Raw genomic sequence first — 23,231 nt, forward strand, 5'->3', positions numbered from 1 at the left:
GCAGAGCCTCTGAGTTGGAGCCTCAGCAGAGATGTGGGGTGGCTGCTGAGGAAGCAGCAGAAGCAGCAGGCTGCAGGCTTTGTCCTCTGCAGGCCTGGTGGACAGTATCTGGAGGCTCCCAGCAGTGTCCCCTGATCTATCTGGTGGTATCAATGCTGCCTTTGAGGTGGGGGTGGCTGACCAGACCCCTCTGAGGCCATTGTGTGGCCTGGACTTGCTGGGCTGGACTGAGAAATTGTATTAGAGCAGGGAGGGGGATGTAGAAGGAAAATGAGCCCCCTTCCAGGCCTGACTGCATGAAGGGGAAAGTGCTGGATGGCTAAAGCCTATAGAGGACCAGCAAGAACCCTGGCCCAGGACTTGTAGGGAGTAAGGGCTGCTCTTGGGGAGGCTGGGGAGTAGAGTGGTAGCAGCCAGGGGATAGGACCTTTCTTCCTCTCTGGGACTCAGGATGGCCTCAGTGGAGCTTGGAGACTCTCTATCTCTTAGGCCCCATAGCCACAGGCTGGGCCGCTGCCCACTGAGGGTCTAGCAGAGGTGCATGCGCTGGGTGAGGGGCTGTGCTTCTCCCTAACTCTGGGCCAGTGCCAGCCTCTAATTCTTTTTTTAAACTTAATTTTATTGGTACATTTTAGGTATACAATATAATGACATTCATCATTGGGAATTTGCACCTTTATATAATCTCTCTCCATTCTTATTTTTTTCCCACTTCCCCTTCCCTCCCTTCAACCCCTCCATCCCTCCCTATTTACAAAGATTTTGTTTCCATTTTTTCATTTTCTCATACTAATTCCATTCCCTTCTTTCCTTTCCCCTACCCGATCCACTTCCCCTTCCCCTTTGCCCCTTGTCTTCCTATTTCACATTATCTATTATACCTTTTGGTCCTTATTTACACTTTCAGTTTCTCACACTTAGAGAAATTATTCGGTATTTACACGTGTGTCCTATTTCACTCGAGTACTGCTTCAGTGTGCATCCATTTAGCTATAAATGTCTCTAATTTCTCATTTTTATGGCTGAGTAGTACTCCATTTTATAAAAAAATCACATTTTCTTTATCCAGTCTCCAGTTGATGGGCTATTGGGCTGCTTCCAAGTTTGTTTGTTTTTTTTGATCAATCTCCCAAACTTTATAAAAATGAAAAAAGACACAAAATAATATACGTAGTATAAGTCTGTTCATATAAATTTCAAAACCAATGCTTTAAACAGTTTAGCATATAAAATACCCATCTATAGGGCTATAAAGAAAACATGACAAAATGCTAACAACTGGAATTGAGGTGAAGAGCATGAAAAGGTTCATTTTACTTCTTTGCTACTTTCCTTCAGGTTGAGAATTTTCAAAATAAAAGAATAGGAAAGGGTTAAAAATCAGCCAAAGCTAATGTTCACTGTTTTGGAGTAGTTTGGGTACTAAATGATAAAGAAAATAAACATCAAAATTCGGCACAGGGCGGACTAGGGAAGAAGGGTGAACCGGTTATGACAGAGAGCCCCTCGGGGAGCTTCTGGTGCTGGTGGTTTCTTCCTCCCCATGTAAATGCTATGCATTTCCTTTATAATTACTTATTAAACTATCCATATGAATTCTATGCATTTTTGGATGTATATTTCACAAGAGGAAAATCATAAAATTGCTATGAGAAAAATTGCTATGCATTTGATAAACATTATTTTTAAAGAATAAACTTTTTGATTTGTAACAAGTAAACATTAAGTAAGGGGGCTTTGGCCAAGTGGATCTTTTTGTATTTGAGGATCAATCATTAAAAGGTACTTTCCAGGGCCAGGGATTTAGCTCAGTGGTTCCGTCATTTGCCTTGCAAGCGCAAGGACCCGAGTTCAATCCCTGGTACCAAAAAAAAAAAAAGGTACTTTCCATGGACTAATTTTTTAAGGCTAATTAAAATCATGTCTCTTAGTTTTACATTAGATAGGTTTTTTTTGTTTTTTGTTTTTTGTTTTTTTGAGACAGGGTCTTGCTATGTAGTTTAGGCTGGTCTTGAACTCACTATGTAGCCCAGGCTGGTGTTGAACTTGTAGCAATCCTCCTGCCTCAGCCTCCCGAGTGCTGGGATTACAGCCCTGTGCCATCACACTTGGCATAAATTCTGAATCTTATTAAATTTGATACTAGGTAATACATTCTTCGAAGTAATTCCCATGAACTGCAGCATGACACCCTGATTTCATCTGCTTTTTAGCAGGTATCCTAGTATATGCCACTTAAAATTTTAAGACAACTCTAGATATAAGTTTTACAATTATGTAAATATCATGCCTAATTCATATTGTTCATGTGTGACTTTCGCCTATTTTCTATAGCTTTTTCTGACTTCCTCATTGGGATTTAACAGTATTTTTTTTGTGTTACACTGTCAAAGGCAAAAAGTGATCAGAATTTCACATTCCTAGACTGACTTTTAATGTACATTACATTAATCCACTTGATTTTCACCTGTGTCATCTAAATCATTATCAAAATCTAAGTCATCATCACTTTCTTCATTCCTTTTGCAGCTTCTTCTACAATTGGATCTTTGATTATTTTCAGTATTTTCTGTCTTTTCTGGTTCTTTATTAAATGGAATAACAATGTCTTCTTTCTTTCCACATTTCTCACAGACTTCAAGTTCACAGGCACATGGTCTACAAATTATGCGGTAAGACTCCTTCACAGTCTTCTGCAAATATTTAACCCATTTTTTTAGGTTTTGCTAATGGTTTATATTTGCTGTATTTTACCCACCATTCAAGAACTTCTTTATAACGCTGACATACTCCATCATGAAGTTTTGCATTAATTTTAACATAAATTTTTCCTAGAAGTCAACAAGTAATATTTGATTACTTCTTCCCATGCTATTACAAATTGTGCTGCTATGAACATAGGCGCACATATATCATTGTGGTATGATTCTTTTAATTCTTTGGGGAAGATACCCAGCAGGGGAATAGCTGCGTCAAATGGGACTTCCAGTCCTAGATGTTTGAGGTATCTCCATACTGATTTCCACAGTGGTTGCACCAGTCTACACTCCCACCAGCAGTGGAGCAGGGTTCCTCTTTCCCCACAGCCCTGCCAGCATTTGTTATTGGTTGATTTCATGATAGCAGCCATTCTTTCTGGGGTGAGGTGGAATCTCAGCGTTGTTTTCATTTGCATCTCTCGAATGACCAGTGATGTTAAATGCTTTTTCATATGTTTATTTGCTATTTCTACTTCTTTGTCTGAGAAATATCTGTTCATTTCAGATGCCCATTTTTGGATTGGGTCTTTAAATTTGGGAGATCTGATTTTTAAAAATTCTTTATAGATTCTAGATAGTAGACCTTTGTCTGAGGGACAGCAGGTAAAAATTGGGTTGTCTCTTCACACTGCTGGTGGTTTCTCTTGCTGTGCAGAAGCTTTTTGTTGTTGTTGTTGTTGTTACAGAAGCTTTTTAATAAGAAGAGATCCCACTTGTGGATTGATTGTGCTAGCTCATGGGCAACTGAGGTTTTGTTCATGAAATCTTTTCCTAGGCCAATGTCTTCAAGAGTTCTACCTAACCTCTATTCCAGCTGGGTCAGCATTTCTGTTTTAATATTTAGATCTTTAGTCCATTTCGATTTTAGTTTAGTGCATGGTGAGAGATATAGGTCTAGTTTTAATCTTTGGCAAGTTGAAACCCAATTTTTCCAGCACCATTTATTAAAGAGGCTACCTTTCCTCCCGTGAGGGTGTTTGGCTCCTTTGTCGAAGAAGAGGTGGCTGAGTGTGTCTGGCGTTGTCAGCCCCTAATTCTTACACCCCAGTCCAATGGTCAGTGTAGCCAGGACCAAGTCCCTGCTTTGAACTCTGGTCTGCAAGTCAAAGAGCTCAGCCTGCAGGGGAGAGTTATACCTGCTGGACCATAACGATAACACATTTGTGCTAAGCCAAGGTGAAACTGCCAATTTGGTTGGAAGACTACAAGAAAAATTAGAAAAGATCACACAACTCATAGTATGCTATTTTCCAAATCCTTTTTCTTACCTTCTGTCTATAATAACATCTCTCTCTCATTCTCATATATGAATATATGGGGTTTTGTGTGTGTGTGTGTGTGTGTGTGTGTGTGTATGTGCGTGTGTGTAACATACGGTATGGGTATAGCCTTTCTTGGCATTCTAAGAAAATGTATATATGTCCACTTATGTATGTGTGTGTATATGTGCAACTCCCCTCCTTCAACTTCTCCTTGGCCCATTCTCCCCGAAAGCATAGTTTAGCCATGCTGATCTAACACTCTAAATACTCTTTAGGGGACATTAGGACGTAAATATGTTATAGACAGAGGCTGAAGAATCCCTTTGGGGTTGAGGGTGGGATTTCAGGCAGAATTTGGTGGGGTATATTAAAGGGGTAAATTTGGCACTAAGACATCTACATTGGCCACCTTCCATCCCTTGCTCCAATCTCTGGCTAGGTGTCCTGGGACCCAAGATGGCAACAGTTTCTAAGGGCAAACCTATGTTTTTGCTCCTGGATGAGCCTGGATATCATTGGCCACAGGCCACTTGCCTCTTATAATGAAGTGTCCAGAACCTGGATGTGACAAACACAAGGAAGCAAGCAGACAATACAAAGTCGAGCTGCACAGCCACAAGCCACCTACAGAGGAGCCCTCACCAGCTCTTCCCTATAGGCTCTTCATTTCAATCCCAAGACTCCCAGCTATAGTTTCCCCACTTCAAACTGACCACATGGAGCAAATCTATGAACAGACCCCCTAGAGTGGCAATGACAGCGGGCCCAAGAGGAAAAAGGCAAAAGCTGATACAAGTACTCAGAAAGAGCCATTTTACAGAGAGGTGAGCTGCTCACCACACTTTACTGGCCTGAGAAGACATCGCTGTAATGTACTACAGCCAATGCAACAATTAGAACTTGAAGTAATAACACAGGCCATATGGGAAAGTTAAATGATACCTGTGTGTCCTGTTTAAAACGGTAGTTCCAGTGCTTTGGGAAAAGATGGCAGCACCGAGAAACGCCCTCTAGAGGAGAGTAGTGGTCACTGCATGGAGGAGCTACAGCATGGCATCCCAGGGTTGGAAATGACCTACCTTTGAATGTTATCTTCCAGTTGCTTGACTCTGAACTCATCCTCCTCAGACTGCTGCCGCCTGGCTTCCTCCTCCTCGGCCGTTCCAGCGGGTATACCCTGCAGCAGCCATTTTTCACGAAGCACTTTGGACTGTGGGAATGAGAAAAGACAACAGATAAGATGTCACTTTTCCATCCACACTTGCCTCTGCACCTGCTGGGTTGCTGTTTTAGCTCTGTTCCTCACCAGGGTTCATCTGAATGGCAGCCTTCCTTCCTGCTTGGCTTGGGATTTAGTTCTATCTTTTCTTTTTATTCAGTTAAATACTTACTGAGAACCTATCGCATAACACAGCACTATTCTGGCTTCCAAAACATAAAAGCAAAATCCTGCTTTATACAACTTTTGTTTTAGTCAAGAGACAACAAAGAAACATCTACACACACACACACACACACACACACACACACACACACGGAGGTATAGGTCTATATACAAGTGCATGTATTTTTTTCCCCAAGAGGGTGCTGGAAATGCAAGAAGTAGGGGGAATAGAGGGAGGGATAAGGCAGGTGTAGATATATTTATTTATATAGGATGTTACCAAAAGATCTCATTGATAAATGACATTTAAACAGGGACCTGCTGTAACAATCATGTAGTTCTCTGTGGAGAGTGTAGCCCTGAGAAAGTTGTTGATGTCTATTTTTTCTATTATTAAAAAACAACAGAAAAAATAGAGTGAATTGTACAATAAATACCCATGTAATCTTATCTAAATCTAACAATTATAAACATTTACTATATTTTCTCATACATTTTTCACCAATGCATTGTAAAGCAATATCACACACTATGTACATTTCACCTACCAATATGTCAGCATAAAATAAAGATGTCTTTAAAAAAACAAGGACTTTTTTCTTTTGTACCAGGGGATCAAACTCAGGACCTTGAACTTGCAAGGCAGGAAGCGGAACCACTGAACTAAATCCCCAGCCCCAACAAGGACATTTTTCTATGCAACTACATTTCCATTGTAATATGTCCTGATTGTCCTAGTAATAGCCAGTCCATATTTAAATGTTCTTTTTAAAAGGCTGTCATACCTCTTCTTTAAAACCTTTTAGTGACTCCCAAACATCCTCAGCAGTGCTCTCCAATATCACTAAAATCATATTCCTTACCAGTGCCAGGGCACTAACAGATCATGGAGTGGAGAAAAAAGTTTTTCTTTTAGGTCAGTGATTGAGAGGGAACAATTGGTGCTTTGAGAAGGGAGGTGAAAACAGCTCAAAAGGAAGGCATGTTGAAACTCCCCAGAGTGAACAACAAGGAGAGGCAGGTGAGGGGAAGTGTTTCCACTTGTATGTCCCCTAGATGGCAGAGAGCAGCAACTCAATGCCCACAGAGACCAGGCCTCATGCATCACAGCTGAGGGCCAGAGAGAGACCATGGGTAGGTCAGTGGTGATGAAGATGGAGTTCCGTGAGGATCCAGGGCAGGTGGCCAATCCTTCCCAGCATTAGTGGACCACCAAAGGAGCAGCAGAAATAAAGGCTATGAAGCCAATAAACATGGAGTAAGGATCAGGTTCCCAGACTCTCTGGTGTCACTTCTATCAAGAATTTTGGGGCCGAGGATTTAGCTCAGTGGTTTTGTCCCCTGCTGCACAAGCACAAGGACCTGAGTTCAATCCCCAGTACCAAAAAAAAAAAAAAAGAATTTTGTCTGATTTCATTAGCCAGGGCAGTACGTGAAAGCAGAGCGAGTGTCGGTTGTGACTGAGAGCCAGTGCATACAGGCTTGGAGCGGACTTTTTGTATCACTAGTGAACAAAAGATGCACAAATCCATAGACTGTCATTTATTTGTTGGATTATGGACTACTTATTAGGAACCTATAAAATAAGTTTTTAAAAATTACCAATGTTGAGGAATAGTAAGTTAGATTTTACTAATGGTCCTGATTCACCATTCTACAGAGAAAGCCCAGCAGCCTGTCATTCATCACCATGGTGACCCCGCTAGACCCACAGGAACAAATTCAATGCTGCTACAATTCCCATGCTTCCAAAGATGAACTCTTTGTTAGCAATGCATCATCAGTGGATGTCCAGCCAGCCATGGTCTTTTCTGGTGGTTTTCTTGTCTTTTAATTATGAATCACTGTAGAGATCTGTTCAGTTATTCTTACAGTGCATAGAGAGGCAAATTTATAACACTGGACCAATACCTTTCTAATATAGGCTTAAAGACCTGAATTTGTTCATACATAAGGTATTGTTAACTGTACTGCTAAAGTGATTGTAGGCAGGATATTATCTACTATCCTGCCTCTGCATAAGAGCACTGAAGAATCATTCTTGGAAGGCCAGTGGCATAGCTCAGTAGAATAGTGGGTACTCAGTGAGTATGTGTGAGGCTCAGCACTGAAAATCACCCAAATAAGATTTACAAAATCACAGGTACTGCTGCCCTTCTCCTAACATGCAGAAGAGTGTTCCAGCTTCTCTAACAGTGGGTTCCATATTGATGGCCCCACCCCTCATAACTGAATCCTTTAAAGTCAGGTAGATGCTGTATCTTTATTCATTCTATGAATAAAATGACACATGGGGTTGTAGCTGGAAATAATAAATACCCGTCGAAGGAGTGAAATATTGAAAAACTATGTATACACACTGGACTTTAGCAAATATAAAATCTGAGACCAATAAAGCTGAAAAGAGTTTTGAGATCATCTAATCAACTCTTTCTCACCTACAGATAAAGTAATTGAAGCAAAACAATTTTTTGACATAATCTAAGTAAATAGTGAGAAGTGTCTGGGCACAGTGGAGGAACAGAGAGGGAAAGTAAAATATGAATCAGGACTAGTAATAAGTTTTTCTTCTGAATCGTTCACTCATCCCACCTCTCTCTAACCCTCTAGTCCTTTCCTTCTTCCTCTTTGATGCCCAACAAGGTCTTGGTTTAGTCTTGAAATTTTGTTACACAATTCACCTCACACAAGGAGAAGCCAACCCAAGATTTCCATTGTTGAAAGAAGTGAAATTTTACCTTCCACTCAAGCTGTTTATAGGGCCAGGGGAGATGCGATAGGAAAAAGGATAGGATGTAAAGTACCATGCCTATCTGTTGAATATTTCACAATTTAAAATTTGCCTTTTGCACATACTAATAACCAAGAAAAGTCTAAAATGAGTATTAGAGGTTCAAAACAGTGAAAGACATTGTAATATCCTTGTAGCAAGGCTCCTGATACCTCTGGGCTATTCAGCACATGACCTTGGTGGGTTGACAATAAGTATTTTGTTAGGTCACAATGCAGCCCTTAATCTTTTTTTCATTCAGCCATCTCTTTAAAATATAACAACAATTTTCATAGCTTGCATTGGAAGAAAACTCCAGTCTGGTTCCCTCGTTCATGAATAAGTAATTCAAAGGCAGCATATGTACTGACGCTGTGATATTAGCAGTTTGATTCTGACAGTACTGACTGTGTAAGACAAACCTTTATAAACGTGGCAGTCCCAAAGGAATGCACACTGCAATTCCTACAGAGTGCAAATTCTGTGCTGGGACTTGGAACAGACCAATAAAACACACAAATCAACCAAGGGGCAAAAGAGAATATTAAGTTCAGTCTGTTTCAGCACAAGACAGTAGTTGACTTATTTTCTTAAAACTCACATTATCACAAGTCATATTAGAAAAGCAATAAAAATAATAATTGTTTCTATGGAATAAAAAGCCAAGATAGTTTTCCAAAAGAAGAATAATGATGGCTCTTGCCTTATGAAATAATATATTTAAAAGCTATAGGGATTAAACAAGAATGGTACTGGCTCAGGAATGGGCAGATTAATGGAACAAAAAGAATTCACAAATAGCGGACTTGAGTATAAGGGAGAAATATGTGTGTGATGAAGTTGACATTTAAATCAGTGAGAGAAAAGAGGAGTTAATCAATAAATCAGGTTGAGACAAGTGGTTCAATATAAGAAAAATACACCTTTTAGGAAAACAAATTCTAGATGGATTAAAACTACTGAAGTTGTCCGGTATGGTGGCACATGCCTGTGATCCCAGCACTTGGGAGGCTGGGGCAGGAGGATCACTGCAAGTTCAAGGTCAACCTAGGCTACATAGTGAGTTCAAGGTCAGTCTGCCTGGACTACATAGTGAAACTTTGTCTCAAAAAACTAAAAAACAAACAAACAAACAATAACAACATACACACAAAAAATGACTGAAATAGAAACCTTACAAGTAAATGTTTGAGATGGAAATCTTTCTGAGAATGACAAAAAGTCAGAAATCATAAAGTAAAATATTGCTAGATATGATTTCATAAAAATTATAAATTTTTGTGTGGGAATTTAAAAGAACCCACAAACAAAGGTAAGTGCAATTTTATTTCACCCACAGGCTGATGAGGCCTGTGAAACAAGGATTAAATAGCTTAATCTAAAGAAATATGTTGGGGGGAATGTATAGAATCATATACCCCTAGGTGGGTCATATGTGGCTACTGAGTATAAAGTTGATATTTTCTTCTTGACATGTCTTGTACTTTTAAGTTTAGGTTTTTACAATGACCATATATTACTTACCTTTATAATAAGCAAAAATAACACAACTATCATAATTGCGTATTGGTTCATTTGTCAATATGTCTTAGCAATTCTTTCATCAAAAATATTAGCTACTAAATACAGCTAAGCATCTTCTAAAAAGAAATCTGAATTTAATTTGGTCAGGAACTACTATATCTCAAGGCTTCTTCATTACTGGCGTATAACAGCTAATATTTTAACATTTCATACTTTGATTCTTCATTGAAGAATGTGCTCATGGTAGTCCATATTTAAAGTAATGATATTGCATTCTGTAGAGTTACTGGATACTCTTTGCAGTTAGCAAGTGTATTGACCTTTAAGTGGCAAAACTGCGCCTTGCATTCTGTTTTCTCTGAAAAGGGACCTAGTGAATCTCTTTAAATAATTCATATCTCACTGCAATTACATAATTGACAATCATCTAATTGTGGACAATCATATAATTGTCATATGTGAGATATAGATATAGAATGTAGATTCAAATATGAGAATAGTAAATAGTAAATATAAAACCCCACGCTTTAACGCTTTTCCATTTAGCTCTGTTTGGAGAGAGTTTCTTTTTCTATGAAAGCATCCTAGATTTTGTTAAGTTAATGAAATAAATATTAATCAGTGACATATTTCCTAATATTTTCTACATTAATCTTGGTGACATGTCTCTACCTGGTCTAAAATTTCTGAAATCCACAAAAATATACTAAGGACAAGAGAGGCAGTGATGATGGTAATTGGCATCTTTCTAGACAAATTATTCAAAAGGACGGGGCCGGGGATTTAGCTTCGTGGTGCTGCTGCCTGCCTTGCAAACGCAAGGTCCTAAGTTCGAACCCTGGTCCCCCCCCGAAAAAAAATCAAAAGGAAACATTTCCTTTAGTGAGAATAGCATCCTAGGAAGAGCCTGGTCTTAGAAAGCAGAGAGCCCTCGGATTCCCCTGGGCTGCCCCACTCACATGCACAAAATGTCTATGGGCGAAATACTTGATCTCATGAACTTGTTTCCATATTTTTGAGATGGGAAGAGTAAGATGTATCTGTGGTCACCACTGAGAGTACATATTTAAAGTACCAGCACATGTTGGGCAGTCAAAAAACGGGCAACCATTTCTGAGAGGGGACAAGAAGATCATAAGGCTGCAGCACAACCTGGAGAAAGCTGCTTGGCTCTGAGAAGCTCACGAAGGAGGAAATATCACGTCAATGAACTGACTTCCTTTGAGGGGTGAGGCCAAGTTGGAAAATGAATTCTCCCTGGGAAGATGACACACTCTATTCACATTGCTTTTAAAGTGCAACATATTTATCCTTTCAGGTGCCTGACATGATCTTTTCTCTCAACCAGGCACCCTTTTCTTTCTGTCAAAATAACGCCATCATTTTAGGGAATATGTGCTCAGAACAAAGTGAGGCAAAACCATGAGGGAAATTTTGCCTGGGTCACGGTGAGGCCTGACGCCTCTCCTAGCCTTGTTCACCAACCCTGACTCCACAGTTTAGAAAAACCCAGAGCTGGTGGCCCTCTCTCTGGAGGGTATCAGATACACACTCCCACCTTTGGAGCCTCTGAGCTTTTTGATTGTTCAAGGCTAACAGTCCATCTTCCTTCTGTCCACATAAGCCTTTTTCAGAGAGAATAAAAAGCAATGCTTAGGTCTCTGCTTACTAAATTATAATCGTTTCCAGTCCTCCCCCTACCCGAGATGGACCAAGATCACTTTAGTGAGAGTGTTGGGTGTACACTTAGCCGGTCCCAGGAAAAACTCTGATTCCCTTGTTTCCAAGTCCTCAAAGGAACATCATTGCTTTCTTATGGAAAAATTAAGTCATTTTTATTATTTTTTCTGTTGACTGGCTGGACAGATGGATGGATGGACAGAGGATGGATGGACACATGGATGAAAAGATACAGAGATGAAGAATGGATAAATGGAATATGAATAGACCGTTATAACATTATGCTGGACATCAGTAATGAATGAATGCCTGGAATCTTATTTGGCACTCAGAATGATGAGAAATGGAAGAAGAAGAACTTGGTTTTCTGACATACGTTCATTGACTAACTTTGGATTCAAGGAATACAAAAGCAGAGAACTACCCTGAGCTTGAAGAGGAGAGAGGCTTTCTAGTCAAAGCCAGCCTCTCTTACTCATTCAGTTCTCCTATTGAAAAGGTCACCATTTAACCAATAACTTCCTGAGAAATTAGTGCATGTTGGTCTCTCACAGGAGTGAAATGACTGCACTCTGAGCCAGAGAGCCTGCTCTGTCCAGAATGACCTTGGACAATTCACTCAGTTTTATTACGGTTTTTACACTCCTCCTGTCTTTAAGAAAAGGATACTAATTTTAGCTTCAATCCTCCCTTGGGAATGTTGTCAGGAAAGAGTAAGAGCGTATGGGATACAGTGCAGGCTTCCACAGAGAAAGGCCTGAAAACAGATTTATGTGATGAACAGAGAGAAATGGATGCTATTCTCAGTATTATGCTGCTTTTCTTCCTTTTAAACACATTTCTCTAGTTAAAGTTCATGGTAAACTGATAAGAACGCTAAGCAGATATAGGTCATACAACTCTGTGAAATCATGAACTCGCCTGCTCCCGATTCTCATTTTGAGCATTCATTTGACACCATCCTGTTCTCTAGAGACAAACAGGAAACACAACCATAAAGGTTCACCTTGTTTATAAAAGTCCAAATAGTCCATATAGTCCATATGTAGCACTGCCCTGAGTGTCAGCACCACCTTCCTAACCAATCCTCTGAGTAAAGCAGTTCTGCACACACAAGGTCACAACAACTTGACACAAGCAGCAGACAGGTTTCCTAAAAAAGAAGCCCAGGACCAGTCAAAAGCAAGCAGCAACTCCTAGCTGGCCATGGAACGTGGTCACATTATTCTCTGAACATACAGAAAGCAACATTCAGCAACCAGTGGAGTCATTGTGACAGAGACAGAGCTTTCTCTTGGGCTGTAATCAATTACAATGCTTTAGTGCATTATGTCTTAAAGAAAAAAAAAGAAACACATGAAAGAGCTCTCTCTCCAGGTCTCTCTTTTTAAAACAGTGCAGTGGAGACCCAGCCTAGTCAAATCATTTAAAAGCCACCTTTGACCAATTGCTGTTTGTAACATTTCCAAAATTGCACAAGTAGACATAAAATAATTATCTGAAATACACAGTGTCTTTTTATCAGATCACAGTTTTATCTTCCTTCCCCATGCCAAGAAAGATATTAATATTTTTAAAATGTTAAAAGTACATTATGTGCAGTGTGTCTTGTGCAGCCTCTGAGCCAATGCACGGGAGAATCAGCTCTGGACTCTGTGGAGTATTCTCGTCCGATTTCTATATATAACCACATTCCACATGCACAAACCACCCTGCACCCCTCCTCATGCACACTGCAATCTCACGCTTGCAGAAATCAGAATGCTGTAACGATGCCCTGGATCTGAGAAATTCACCAGAAAAGCCCAGAGATGGTTCCCTGACTAAATGTAAAGGCTGATTCAGTCAGCACAGTGCCTTGGCAGCAGGGCAGGCGCTGCCCAGCTCTCTGGAGTGTAAGCCGCATGGTTAATAATGGCATGGGTTCGTGGGATCAGCCTCTTACCTTGGAATGCTGCAGCAGGAGTACCTGCTCTTCAAGCTGCTGTCGTTTGCCTTCTATTTCCGTCTGCCTCTTTCTTTTTTCCTTGAAAATAAAGAGAGAGAGAAAGAGAAAGGCTGTCAGAGTGGGTGGGTGTTGGCTCCAGGAATGTGAAGGCAGGGAGCAGGAACAGAAGCAGCACACATCTGTGCAGTCACTTCCAGAGACGCTGGGCACACTTGCAGTGTCACCTGCCCCACCGTGGCTGGGTGTGTGGCAAGCAGCAGTCTCCTAACATGTCTGCGGTGGGCTTGGCCAGTGGGAGAGATGCTCCTCACTCAGCCAGGCTGCAACAATTTAATCCACAAGAAAAGGCGGTTTACATGCCACACACACACAGACACAGACACACACACACACACACACACACACACACACACACACACAGAGCCCTGTGCTTGCAGTATTAATCTGGAGACAAAGAATAAATATGTCTCAATCGAAAAGACAGGGTTAGATTTCTTTGGTCAAAATCATATACATAAGTAATAAGATGTAATTCCAAATTGGGTGGGAGAAATGCAGTTGGGCAAGTCAGACAATGCAAATGAGAGGGATGGTCTTTGCTTAAAGGAGCCTTGGGAGAAGCATTTCACATGGGCGGGGCTCACTGAGGTTACGGGAAATATGAAGTCTGGGTCCAACTCCAGCCCTACCACTTGCTACCAGTGTAGCTTCTGGAAAGTTCTTTTCCCTGCTTGAGTCTCAGTCTTCTCCTGCATAAAGTGGAGATAATAACTCTACCCCAACCATATGACTAGGATGTGGATTAAATGAGATGATGTAGGCCAAGGGCCTAGAACAATGCCTTACACGGAGTAAGCACTCATTTGCTGTTATTTGCTATTATTCTTACTGCTACATGTTTACTTCTAGGGAATGCCTAAAACTAAATTCAGAGATATATATTCCTGGTATTTCCATTGTAACCTTTATATTTTTCTTCCTCACACTTCTCCAGACAATAAACATCACAGGAATGTGATTCATAAGAAGAGAAAGGCCTGTCTCTACAATAGCTTGCTTTTAATGCTTTGTTTCCAAAGTATACAGGAGTATTTTATTGAGACATGTACAGCACTGGGTCATTTTCCTTTACTTGCAGATACAGGGATAATCTTGTCAGGCAAGACGTAATGATTTTTTACAACACAACACCTGAATCCTGAGGAATACAATGATGCAGAAGCCTCACTGCCATGTCGTGTGTTAATGGAAGCTTTGGTTTTTATGTAGTGCCATGTTTCTGTGGATGTGACTGCACTACTGCTGTTCAAATAAAGGGAATAATCATTTGTATTATAATCAAAGTTTTCTATGCAATGCACAGACTTTAAGAAATATTAGCTCATAATATGAATCACTAGAATACAATATTTGAGTCAATGAAATTATACCACTGCCAAATGAGACCCGTGAATATTTTAGGAACTTGCCATTTACCAAAGGACTCCAACTGGGGATGCATATTGATGCTATTTAATCCCAGAGTATGCCCAAGAATGTGCACTATATGACATTATATGTGAAAACTAAGGACCAATAGGAAAACCCCACCTATCCTGCGTCTCAGGGGTACCACATGACAAGCCAGGACCTCAGGACAAGCTACTGTATGTCATAGGGACTCTCAAGAGAATTCATTTCCACTCATCACCATAGCATGCAGCTGTCCTGCATTTCTTTTGTAATCATTTTTATTAGTGCCTAATAAGTTTTACTATTGGGTTTCAATGCATAAAATATATTTTGATCATATCCACCCTCCCTAACTGTTTACATTTAAACCTAGAACAAGATATAATATGTCATGGATACAAGATGCTGATGACTCAATACTTCCACAAATGTTAAATGAGTGCTTTGTGTTCTAACCACATGTCTTGTTACTTCCAAATCCTTCCCAGGCTTTCCCACTTCTGTGCTCTCATTCACATGGAAAGTTCCTATCATCATATTGGTGAACCATTCCCTAATCAAAAGAAACATTACCAGATGGGCTCTGTAGTGGCTCATCCTAAAACAGTAGTTTTGTCAGTGATCACTGTAAACTAACGTGGTCAAGATGGATGGAGATTTCAAATTACCCTTTAAGAATGGGTAGAAAAAAAAAAAGAATGGGTAGGATTTAGGTTGAGAGAACTAGGGTAGGAATGTAATGCATATCCCAAGAACACTAAGGAGGAAACTAACTGGGGTGATTCAAAAGATTGGTTACGACTAGACTAGTATTAAAGGTCTTGAATGAAAGACTAAGAAGTTTGGATTTTATTGTGTGGACAATGTAATATTGTTGCAGGGTTCTCAACAATGAATGGTAAAATGGTATTTTAGGAACTCTAAATGGCACTCACATAAAGGAAGGATTAATAGGGACTGAGATGCTTCTCCTATAAAAAAGTAAACATTTTAAACATTAGTAAACATTTTAGGTTTTGTGGGAAGTAGTTTGTTGCAACTACTCAATGCTGCCACTGTAGTTCAACAGCAGCCCCAGACAATATATAAATGAATGAATGTGGCTGTGTTCTAACAAAACTTTATTTACAAACATAGATAGAGGACAAGATTGGCACATGGGTCATTGTTTGCTGACTTCCAAATTAAAAGGTTCATTAAGTGTCTGCACATAGTGGGGATAGCCCTCCCCAGCTTAGAGCTATACCAATCAATATGGAAAGAGAAGGACAAATATAAGAACCAGAAATGATGAAACTCAAGGCTAACAGGATTTAGTGAGTGAGGAAAAGGGATGTTTTGGCTTTGAGCCCCACAAACCAGAAGACTGCTGGTGCAGGAATGGGCAATAATGAGAAAATGTTAAGATGGAGCTCATTTATACTGTATTCATATCTCCCCTAAGACACCAAATAGATATTAATATATGCAATCAGGCAGAGGCATTAGCAGGTTCACATCCATGTTCTAATTGGGCAAGATCCTGAGCTTGCCATCAACAGCTGTTGCAGGTTCTTTGTCTAGATAGGTCTCCTTCCATAGTGATCAGGTTGAATCCTAAAGTCACTCCTAATTGGCTAAGGGGTTAGATAATACAATCAGCCTTAGGTATCAGGTATGAGTCAAATTAAAACAAGCTTGTGCATGACATCATCAAGGAATATGCCTTTCAGCCCTTCCTACTTAGACTGCTGAGGTCTGAGTTGTTCTCCTCACCCACACAGCCTGCTGTTTCCCATATTTCTCCCACCTTTAATCAAGACAAAACCAGTAACTCATGGGCCCTTCACTCTCATCAACTCCACAACTCTACACCTTCCCCTCACTCCAGATCCAGATATCTAACTGCCACTTCTCCAGGGCCATTCCCTCAAGCTCAGCATGTGTGGTCACCATCTTGGGTGTCCCCCATCCCTATGTTCACAATGTTCCTTTGACTGTATTCTTTTTACTGTATTCTTCACCTGAGCAAACGCCACCACTCAAGTCAGATGTCGAAGTCATCTTAGACATTCACTTTCCTGAAAGACAAAGCTCCACTGAACCTCCTTGTTATTGTCCACATATTCTGCTTCCCTATTAAAATCCTTCCTTACTCCCTTAATATTTCCCCTTTATCTCCACACTTGCACAGGCAGACTATTCTACTTTAGGATCCTTAACACTCCAAATAACTTAATTGTTTATATCTCATCTCCATTTGGATTATTGCACTGGTTTCTTTACTGGTCTCCACATCGCCACGCCTTGGTTTCTTCAACTCAGTCTTCACATTGCTCCCTGAGCAACAGTCTAATACAGAAATCTGGACACCTCCACCTCTTGCCTTAAACCTAGAATGTCTCCTCATTGCCTATCTGTCTCATGGCTTCTTTTCAAACCATGACCCCCAAACGTATGCTCCAATCTCAAAAACTACTTGCAGTTTCCTGACCTGGGAGACGGATTGATATACTTCTGGTTTTATGCCTACTGCTTTCTAACAATAATGGATGTCTCTTATTGCTTCATTTGACAAAAAAACTATTCATCACTGACAGCACAGCTTAAATATCAATGAAGCTATAGTGACCAGTTGTCAATTTTGATCCATCTAGTCTTCCTTCCCTTGGGAAACTTATCTATGCTCACTATAAACCTTGTGGGACTATCATTCACGGTAAGTCACATACATCCCAGCTCATCTCTGTCACCAGGGCTTGCACATCAGCTAGCTTGGGCCCATCACACTACCTTAACCCTTTGCAAAAGTGAGGGATACCAAGGTTGGCTAAGAGTCTCAAGTATGACCAATAAGAGATATTTCTAGGGAGAGACACAGGAACATGAGGAGGGAAACATGCTTCCCTTCCACTACAGTTAAACTGAGATGATGTACATCAGAGTGGAAAGCTTCCCAAGCCACAAGAAGGAATGCATCTATAATATGTTAGAGAAAACAAGGTCAACCTGCAGGGAGAGGTAGAGTTGAAAAGCAGGGAAAACAGGATCCTGATTGGGGTCCAGATCGACCCTCCCTCCCAATAAGTTTATTTGTACATTTTAGGTATAAAATACAGTCACATTCATCATTGGGATCTTGTACCTTTACATGAGTCTCTTGGTTATTTTTCTCCCTTCCCCTGCCCTCCTTTCACCCCCTCCACCCTGCCCTATTTGCAAACACTTTGCTTCCATTTTTTTCCTTTTCTCATATATTTTCTTTTCCCTTCTTTCCATTCCCCTACCCCTCTCACTTCCCCTGCTCCTTTAGAATTTTTCTTCCTATTACATGATATCAATTATACATTTTAAAAATTATAATGTCAAGATCTAGAAGACATTACCACAGATTTTACAGAATTTCAAAGGATATAGAAAGCATATTACAAAAATCTTTTTGGAAATAAATTTGACAACTTCTAAGAAGTACCTTGAAGACAAATTAATGAAACTGACTCTGGAGGAAATATAAAATTTGAATAGCACCTGTTAAACAAAGTACATTCCTAGCTTGAAAACCTACCTATATGACAACAACAGGCTTGTATACATTTTAACTGATAAATTATATCAAACAATTAAAGCAGAAAAAAACAAAGAACACTTTTTCCCTCATTTTATGAAATCAACATTGTGCTGATACTAAAACTGGAAAAGATAATAGAAGAAAAAAGTATGAACATAGATAGAAATTTGTTTAATAAAACAAACTATTAGAAGCCAGATCTGGCAGTATGTAGAAAGTGGTTTTGTTATAGGGATGGCAGTGTTGGTTCAGCACTGGAAGATCCACCCCCAAAGTCATCATTTTAACAGAGGAAAGGAAAAAGCCACATGATCCTGTCACTAGTTGGAGAAAAAGTATTGGACTCAATTCTACATCTGTTCATGCTAAAAGCTATCAGGAGACTAGAAGTAGAACAGAAACTTCTCAACAGATTAAAGACATGTACTCCATACCTCCAGCAAAGATGCCTTATATGAATGGAGAAGATACAGTGCTTTCTCCCTAAGGTGGGGAACAAGGGCAGATATGCCTACTCTTCATCTGTCTATTAAACTTTGAAACATAGGCCCAAACCAAAATAGTCTGGCAATAAAATGACACAATTAGGATAAGATTGGCAAGGTAGAAGCAAAATCTTTATATGTAGATGAAATGATCATCTACAGAGAAAATACTAAGAAATCTTGAGGAGCCCCTAGAACTTGTACTTGAATTTAGTAGGACTAGAAAACACAAGGTATTTATAAAAATTCAGGTCTATGTATACTTGCTATAAATGAAGAATTGGATATTGAAATTTAAAAGTTATGTAGGAGTATAAAGGACCTAGAAAAATAAAAAGAAAAAAAACAGTGTTGGAAAATGTTTAGTACCTAATTTTGAGACTTTCTCTAAAGCTACAGTAATCAAGGCAGTGTTGGTGTAAGGAAAGTCATATAGACCAGATCTACTCTTGTATGAAGTCAGAAAGATTCCTGGACTTCCTAACTTATGCTAATAAATCTTCATTTTGCTCAAGCTAATTTGAGTGACATTTATGTCACTTAAAACTCAGGGTGCTGACACATACAGAAGCCTTTTCTGACCCTTACAAAGGGACCTCGTCAGTTCCTCCTTTGTCTCCCTTCTTCATAGGCTGTGGAGTTTTCTACATTAGTACCTTGAGTATTTCATAGCTTTATCTGTTACCAAACAGTGGGCTCCTGGAGGACAAGGCTCTTGCCTGATGCACTTCTAAAGTCTAGAGCATGGCATGATGAACATACAAGGTAGTGCCCGCTGAGCACCTCTGAATGAACTATCACTTTAGCTCTTCTTTCATTTTGTTTCTGCTTTTCCATATATATTCCTCATTCAAATTCATTATGAATTTCCATTCATTATTTCAATGGCAGTATAATCTATTATTGAAAGCATATTAGCCATCAGTCCATAAAACCAGAAGGGTCCTATGATGAAGACATTAACCCATATAGAACAGATCACTGTTGTTATGTACACAAGTAAAGAGTTGAAAAAGCTAAGTCCAGGAAAGAATCATAGAAAGCTCATCTTGGGGAAAAAGGCTGGGGGAAGTAGAAATTCCAGGGGAAAGCAATAATGAGCCGACAGTAGCAAACCATGCAGGAGGAATGTGCCTCAAGAGACATCTGGAGTGAAGTGATTTCAAATCCATTAGGAAGATTTCCAGATCTCTCCACTATTTGGGAGGCCTAGCAAGCTACTTCTGTTGTCTTGTAAGTTATACATTCTCCTGGCAAGTATTTTCTGAAAGTACTGCAACATTATAAACACTGCAGACTATTAGTATAGTAAGGAGCACCTGTACAGAATGGAGCACATTCTGCTCAGAGGATTAATATGTATGATGAAAAAGCAGGTATCCTAAGGAGTTAGGGAGCTTATCTCATCTTTATGCTGTTTGAGACTCTCTCTCCTCTCTGCCTGTGCTGTCATCTGGGTGTTGGGAACCGAAAGATGGTGACTGGGGACATGAGGATGGGGCTTGGTCCCAGCTGAGCTGGTGAGAAAAAGAAAGAGATGGAGAAAGGCTGAGCAGGGAGGGCAGTGAGAAGTGGAGATACAGTATTTCCTTTCACCCTCTGGAGCCCTATTCTTACTCTGGCTAATATCTGTCATCCCAGGGCACAGCAGTAGGAAGGAAACACATGACCTACTCAAGGCGCTACTGCCGTCAAAGGGATCTTGGAATTCAGGGAAAAGAGGAGAGAAGAAAATTTATTCAGTAGTAGAGAAGAAAATTTATTCAGTGGTAGATATTGCAATATTCCTTCTACCTATTGCTAGATAATTTTGCTTTGACTCCATCCATGGTGAACTAAAGGGAATTTTGTATCTCTCTCCCTCACACAGACCTTTTAAATGACTTTCTGCCAGCTGGCTTCAGCAATGTAAAGTCAGAGAGACTACTGAAAAACTGCAGAAACAGATTATTTAAGTAATTTGCACTTGGAAGGAGAGTTTGAGGTGGCGCTAGAGAGGACAGAAAAGGAGAGAAGGGATGAAAACACAAAGAGCTGAAAGAGCGTGGAGATAGTTTGAAGTTAAGAGTGTGAAATGAAAGGGCTAAGATATTAAGATTAGAAGATTAGGGAGAAAGATATTTAAGGATAAGGATATTTTATTGTGGCTAATGTTTTCCAAAAGACTGCAGTAAAGACACTGGAATTACTGTTGCCTACGAGACCATGTTTCTTTGTGACTTCGTGCTAAAACTGGATCACGAGGGTGCCCAGCTTATGAGTTACACTAAGATATATGTGACTCTTTGAGAACTAAATTATAGAAAATCAACTTGCAAATGGGAACCCAAGGAGTTTTACCTATTAAGGAATCAGAACATCATCTCAGTCATGGCTGGATTGTAACGGCCTGTTTAATGCTGCTGCAGCGTCAATGCTAATTATATATCTGAGGACAGAAAAGAGTGAGCTGCCTAAAATCTGAGAACCTGGGCAATGAAGCATAAAAATATCAAGGAGGTACCCACTAGCATTGCCCAATTGCCTTGCCAGTTAACAATGAATTTTGAGCTTACTTGATAGACACCCCTTTGAGATCACTTATGTCATCTCAATGCTATTAGATATGAAAACTCAGTCTCCCGCCTGGGCTACATAGCGAGTTCAAGGCTGGCCTGCATTACATGGTGAGACCCTAGCTAAAAAACACAAGAAAACCTCCAAATAAACAAACAAAATACACACTCTCATGGCTCTAATGTCAAAGTCACCAATCACGATCCTGATTATCACCAGGTTTGCTAAAAAGACTGAGAGATGGCACCTTTTATACCTCCTGCAATGTCCAACTACTGTAAAATGGATAAACTGGCACTAGAGCTTACAGATGGATATGCTGAAAGAAAAGTTGGTATATAATTTTCTGATAATACTAGCAGTAGAATGTGGAGTCAGTTTAAAGAATAACCTTAAAAGATATGGCCAAAAGAACAATAGATTTCCTATAATCACACTGTCCTGCCTAGCCATGTACCTATTCAAACTACACTACCATCATGTGAAGTGGAAAATTCTACACCTGTATTCATTTCCAGTTGTTTAGTTTTGGCCAGCATTTTCATTTATACTATTTCTCTTTTACCAACTGGTTTTGACCATGAGCTTGCAATGTATTCATAAAAGCAGCAGCTATTCATAGCTGCTTTTTTGTTGTTTGTTTTTAACAGAAGTTATAAGGTCAAGAGAAGATTCTATAGACAAAAAAATTATTGATTAGTTCAAACTGTACAACTGGCTTTTGAAAGGGTGTTTTAACATCTAAAATCTCAGAAAGATGTAGAAGTTAGATGCAATGCTGCTATTAATTACAGTGAACAGTTAATATAAGCTGCTTATCAGTGCCAAGCCAAGTGCACAATAGAGCAGGGTTTTACCTTAAGGCACTCACATGGACTTTATAGCCATATGGATTACATGTGAAATCTACTTTGTAAGGCTTATTCAGTGTTACTCTTTAGATAATCATTTAACCGCATGGCTGCACTTTGGTTTACACGGTCCTCACATCAAATTCTTTGCTAGGACTTCTTCCTTTAATCATCCTTTCTGAAGAACATGAAAGAGTATAGTCTGATAAGCTCTGATGAGAAGGTAAGGTGCACTTAATGATATCATATTGATAAGCACTCTGTGGCTAAAAAAAAACCAAGCACTTTCCATACAGGTAGACAGAATGACAGGGATCTCTGAGGAAGTCTCAGATGCTAGAAATAACATGATTAAATTCACCTGCAGAATGCAATCACCACAGCACCACTTCCAACATCTGCATTGTTTCTTCTGTGAAGTCACAGTGAAGATTCCTGACTTCAGGTACAGGCTCTGCCACCAACTCCTTGGGTAACGTGCAAGAGTCCCTTATTGTTTCCGGACCTTGGACTCCCCAGCCATTCAATGGGCAGGCTGGGCTGGCCTAGCTCTAAGTTTCCACTCATCTCTAACACTTTCCAAGGCCACGAAGAACACAACATCACATGTTCTGAACATTGCAGATGCCCTTCCTCAGCTATAAACTACTTGTAATACTAGCAAACATGTGCACAGTGTTTACTGGGTACCAGGCAATGTCCTGTGTGATTAATGTATATTAACACTTTCCACCTTCACAAGAAACCAATGAGTTAAGTTCTATATTTATTTCCTGTATTTTTTATTTTGAGACTGGGTTTCACTAAGTCACTAAGTTGCCCAGGCTGGGTCCAAACTTGCAATCCTCCTGCCTTAGCCTCCCAGAGTGCTGGGAATACAGGCATGCACCACCACACCCAGCAGCTAGACTCCATTTTCATCCTCATTTCAAAGAGAGAAACTGAGGCTCAGAGAGCTTAAAAGAGTCACATGATGAGTATGAAGCTGAATTGGAACACCATATGGCATATGG

The 23,231-nt window shown here is 39.9% G+C and overlaps 1 protein-coding gene across 7 annotated transcripts in view; it reads right to left on the reverse strand.

The window, feature by feature from the left end:
- The window catches only part of Palm2akap2 (PALM2 and AKAP2 fusion), a 504,788-nt gene that overhangs the window by 266,292 nt on the left and 215,265 nt on the right, over positions 1–23,231 (reverse strand). For all 7 annotated transcript variants that reach the window (XM_087183576.1, XM_087183574.1, XM_004848142.4 and 4 more), the window contains 2 exons: positions 13,325–13,405; positions 5,101–5,231 (listed from right to left, as the gene is read on the reverse strand). In XM_087183576.1, the coding sequence (XP_087039702.1) occupies positions 5,101–5,231; positions 13,325–13,405 (212 nt within the window). The remainder of the gene's footprint in view (positions 1–5,100; positions 5,232–13,324; positions 13,406–23,231) is intronic.

The sequence above is a fragment of the Heterocephalus glaber genome, unplaced genomic scaffold (assembly GCF_053883595.1).
Source record: "Heterocephalus glaber isolate CG9 unplaced genomic scaffold, H.glaber_assembly_v1.0 deba00001481, whole genome shotgun sequence".
Taxonomy (NCBI): domain Eukaryota; kingdom Metazoa; phylum Chordata; class Mammalia; order Rodentia; family Bathyergidae; genus Heterocephalus; species Heterocephalus glaber.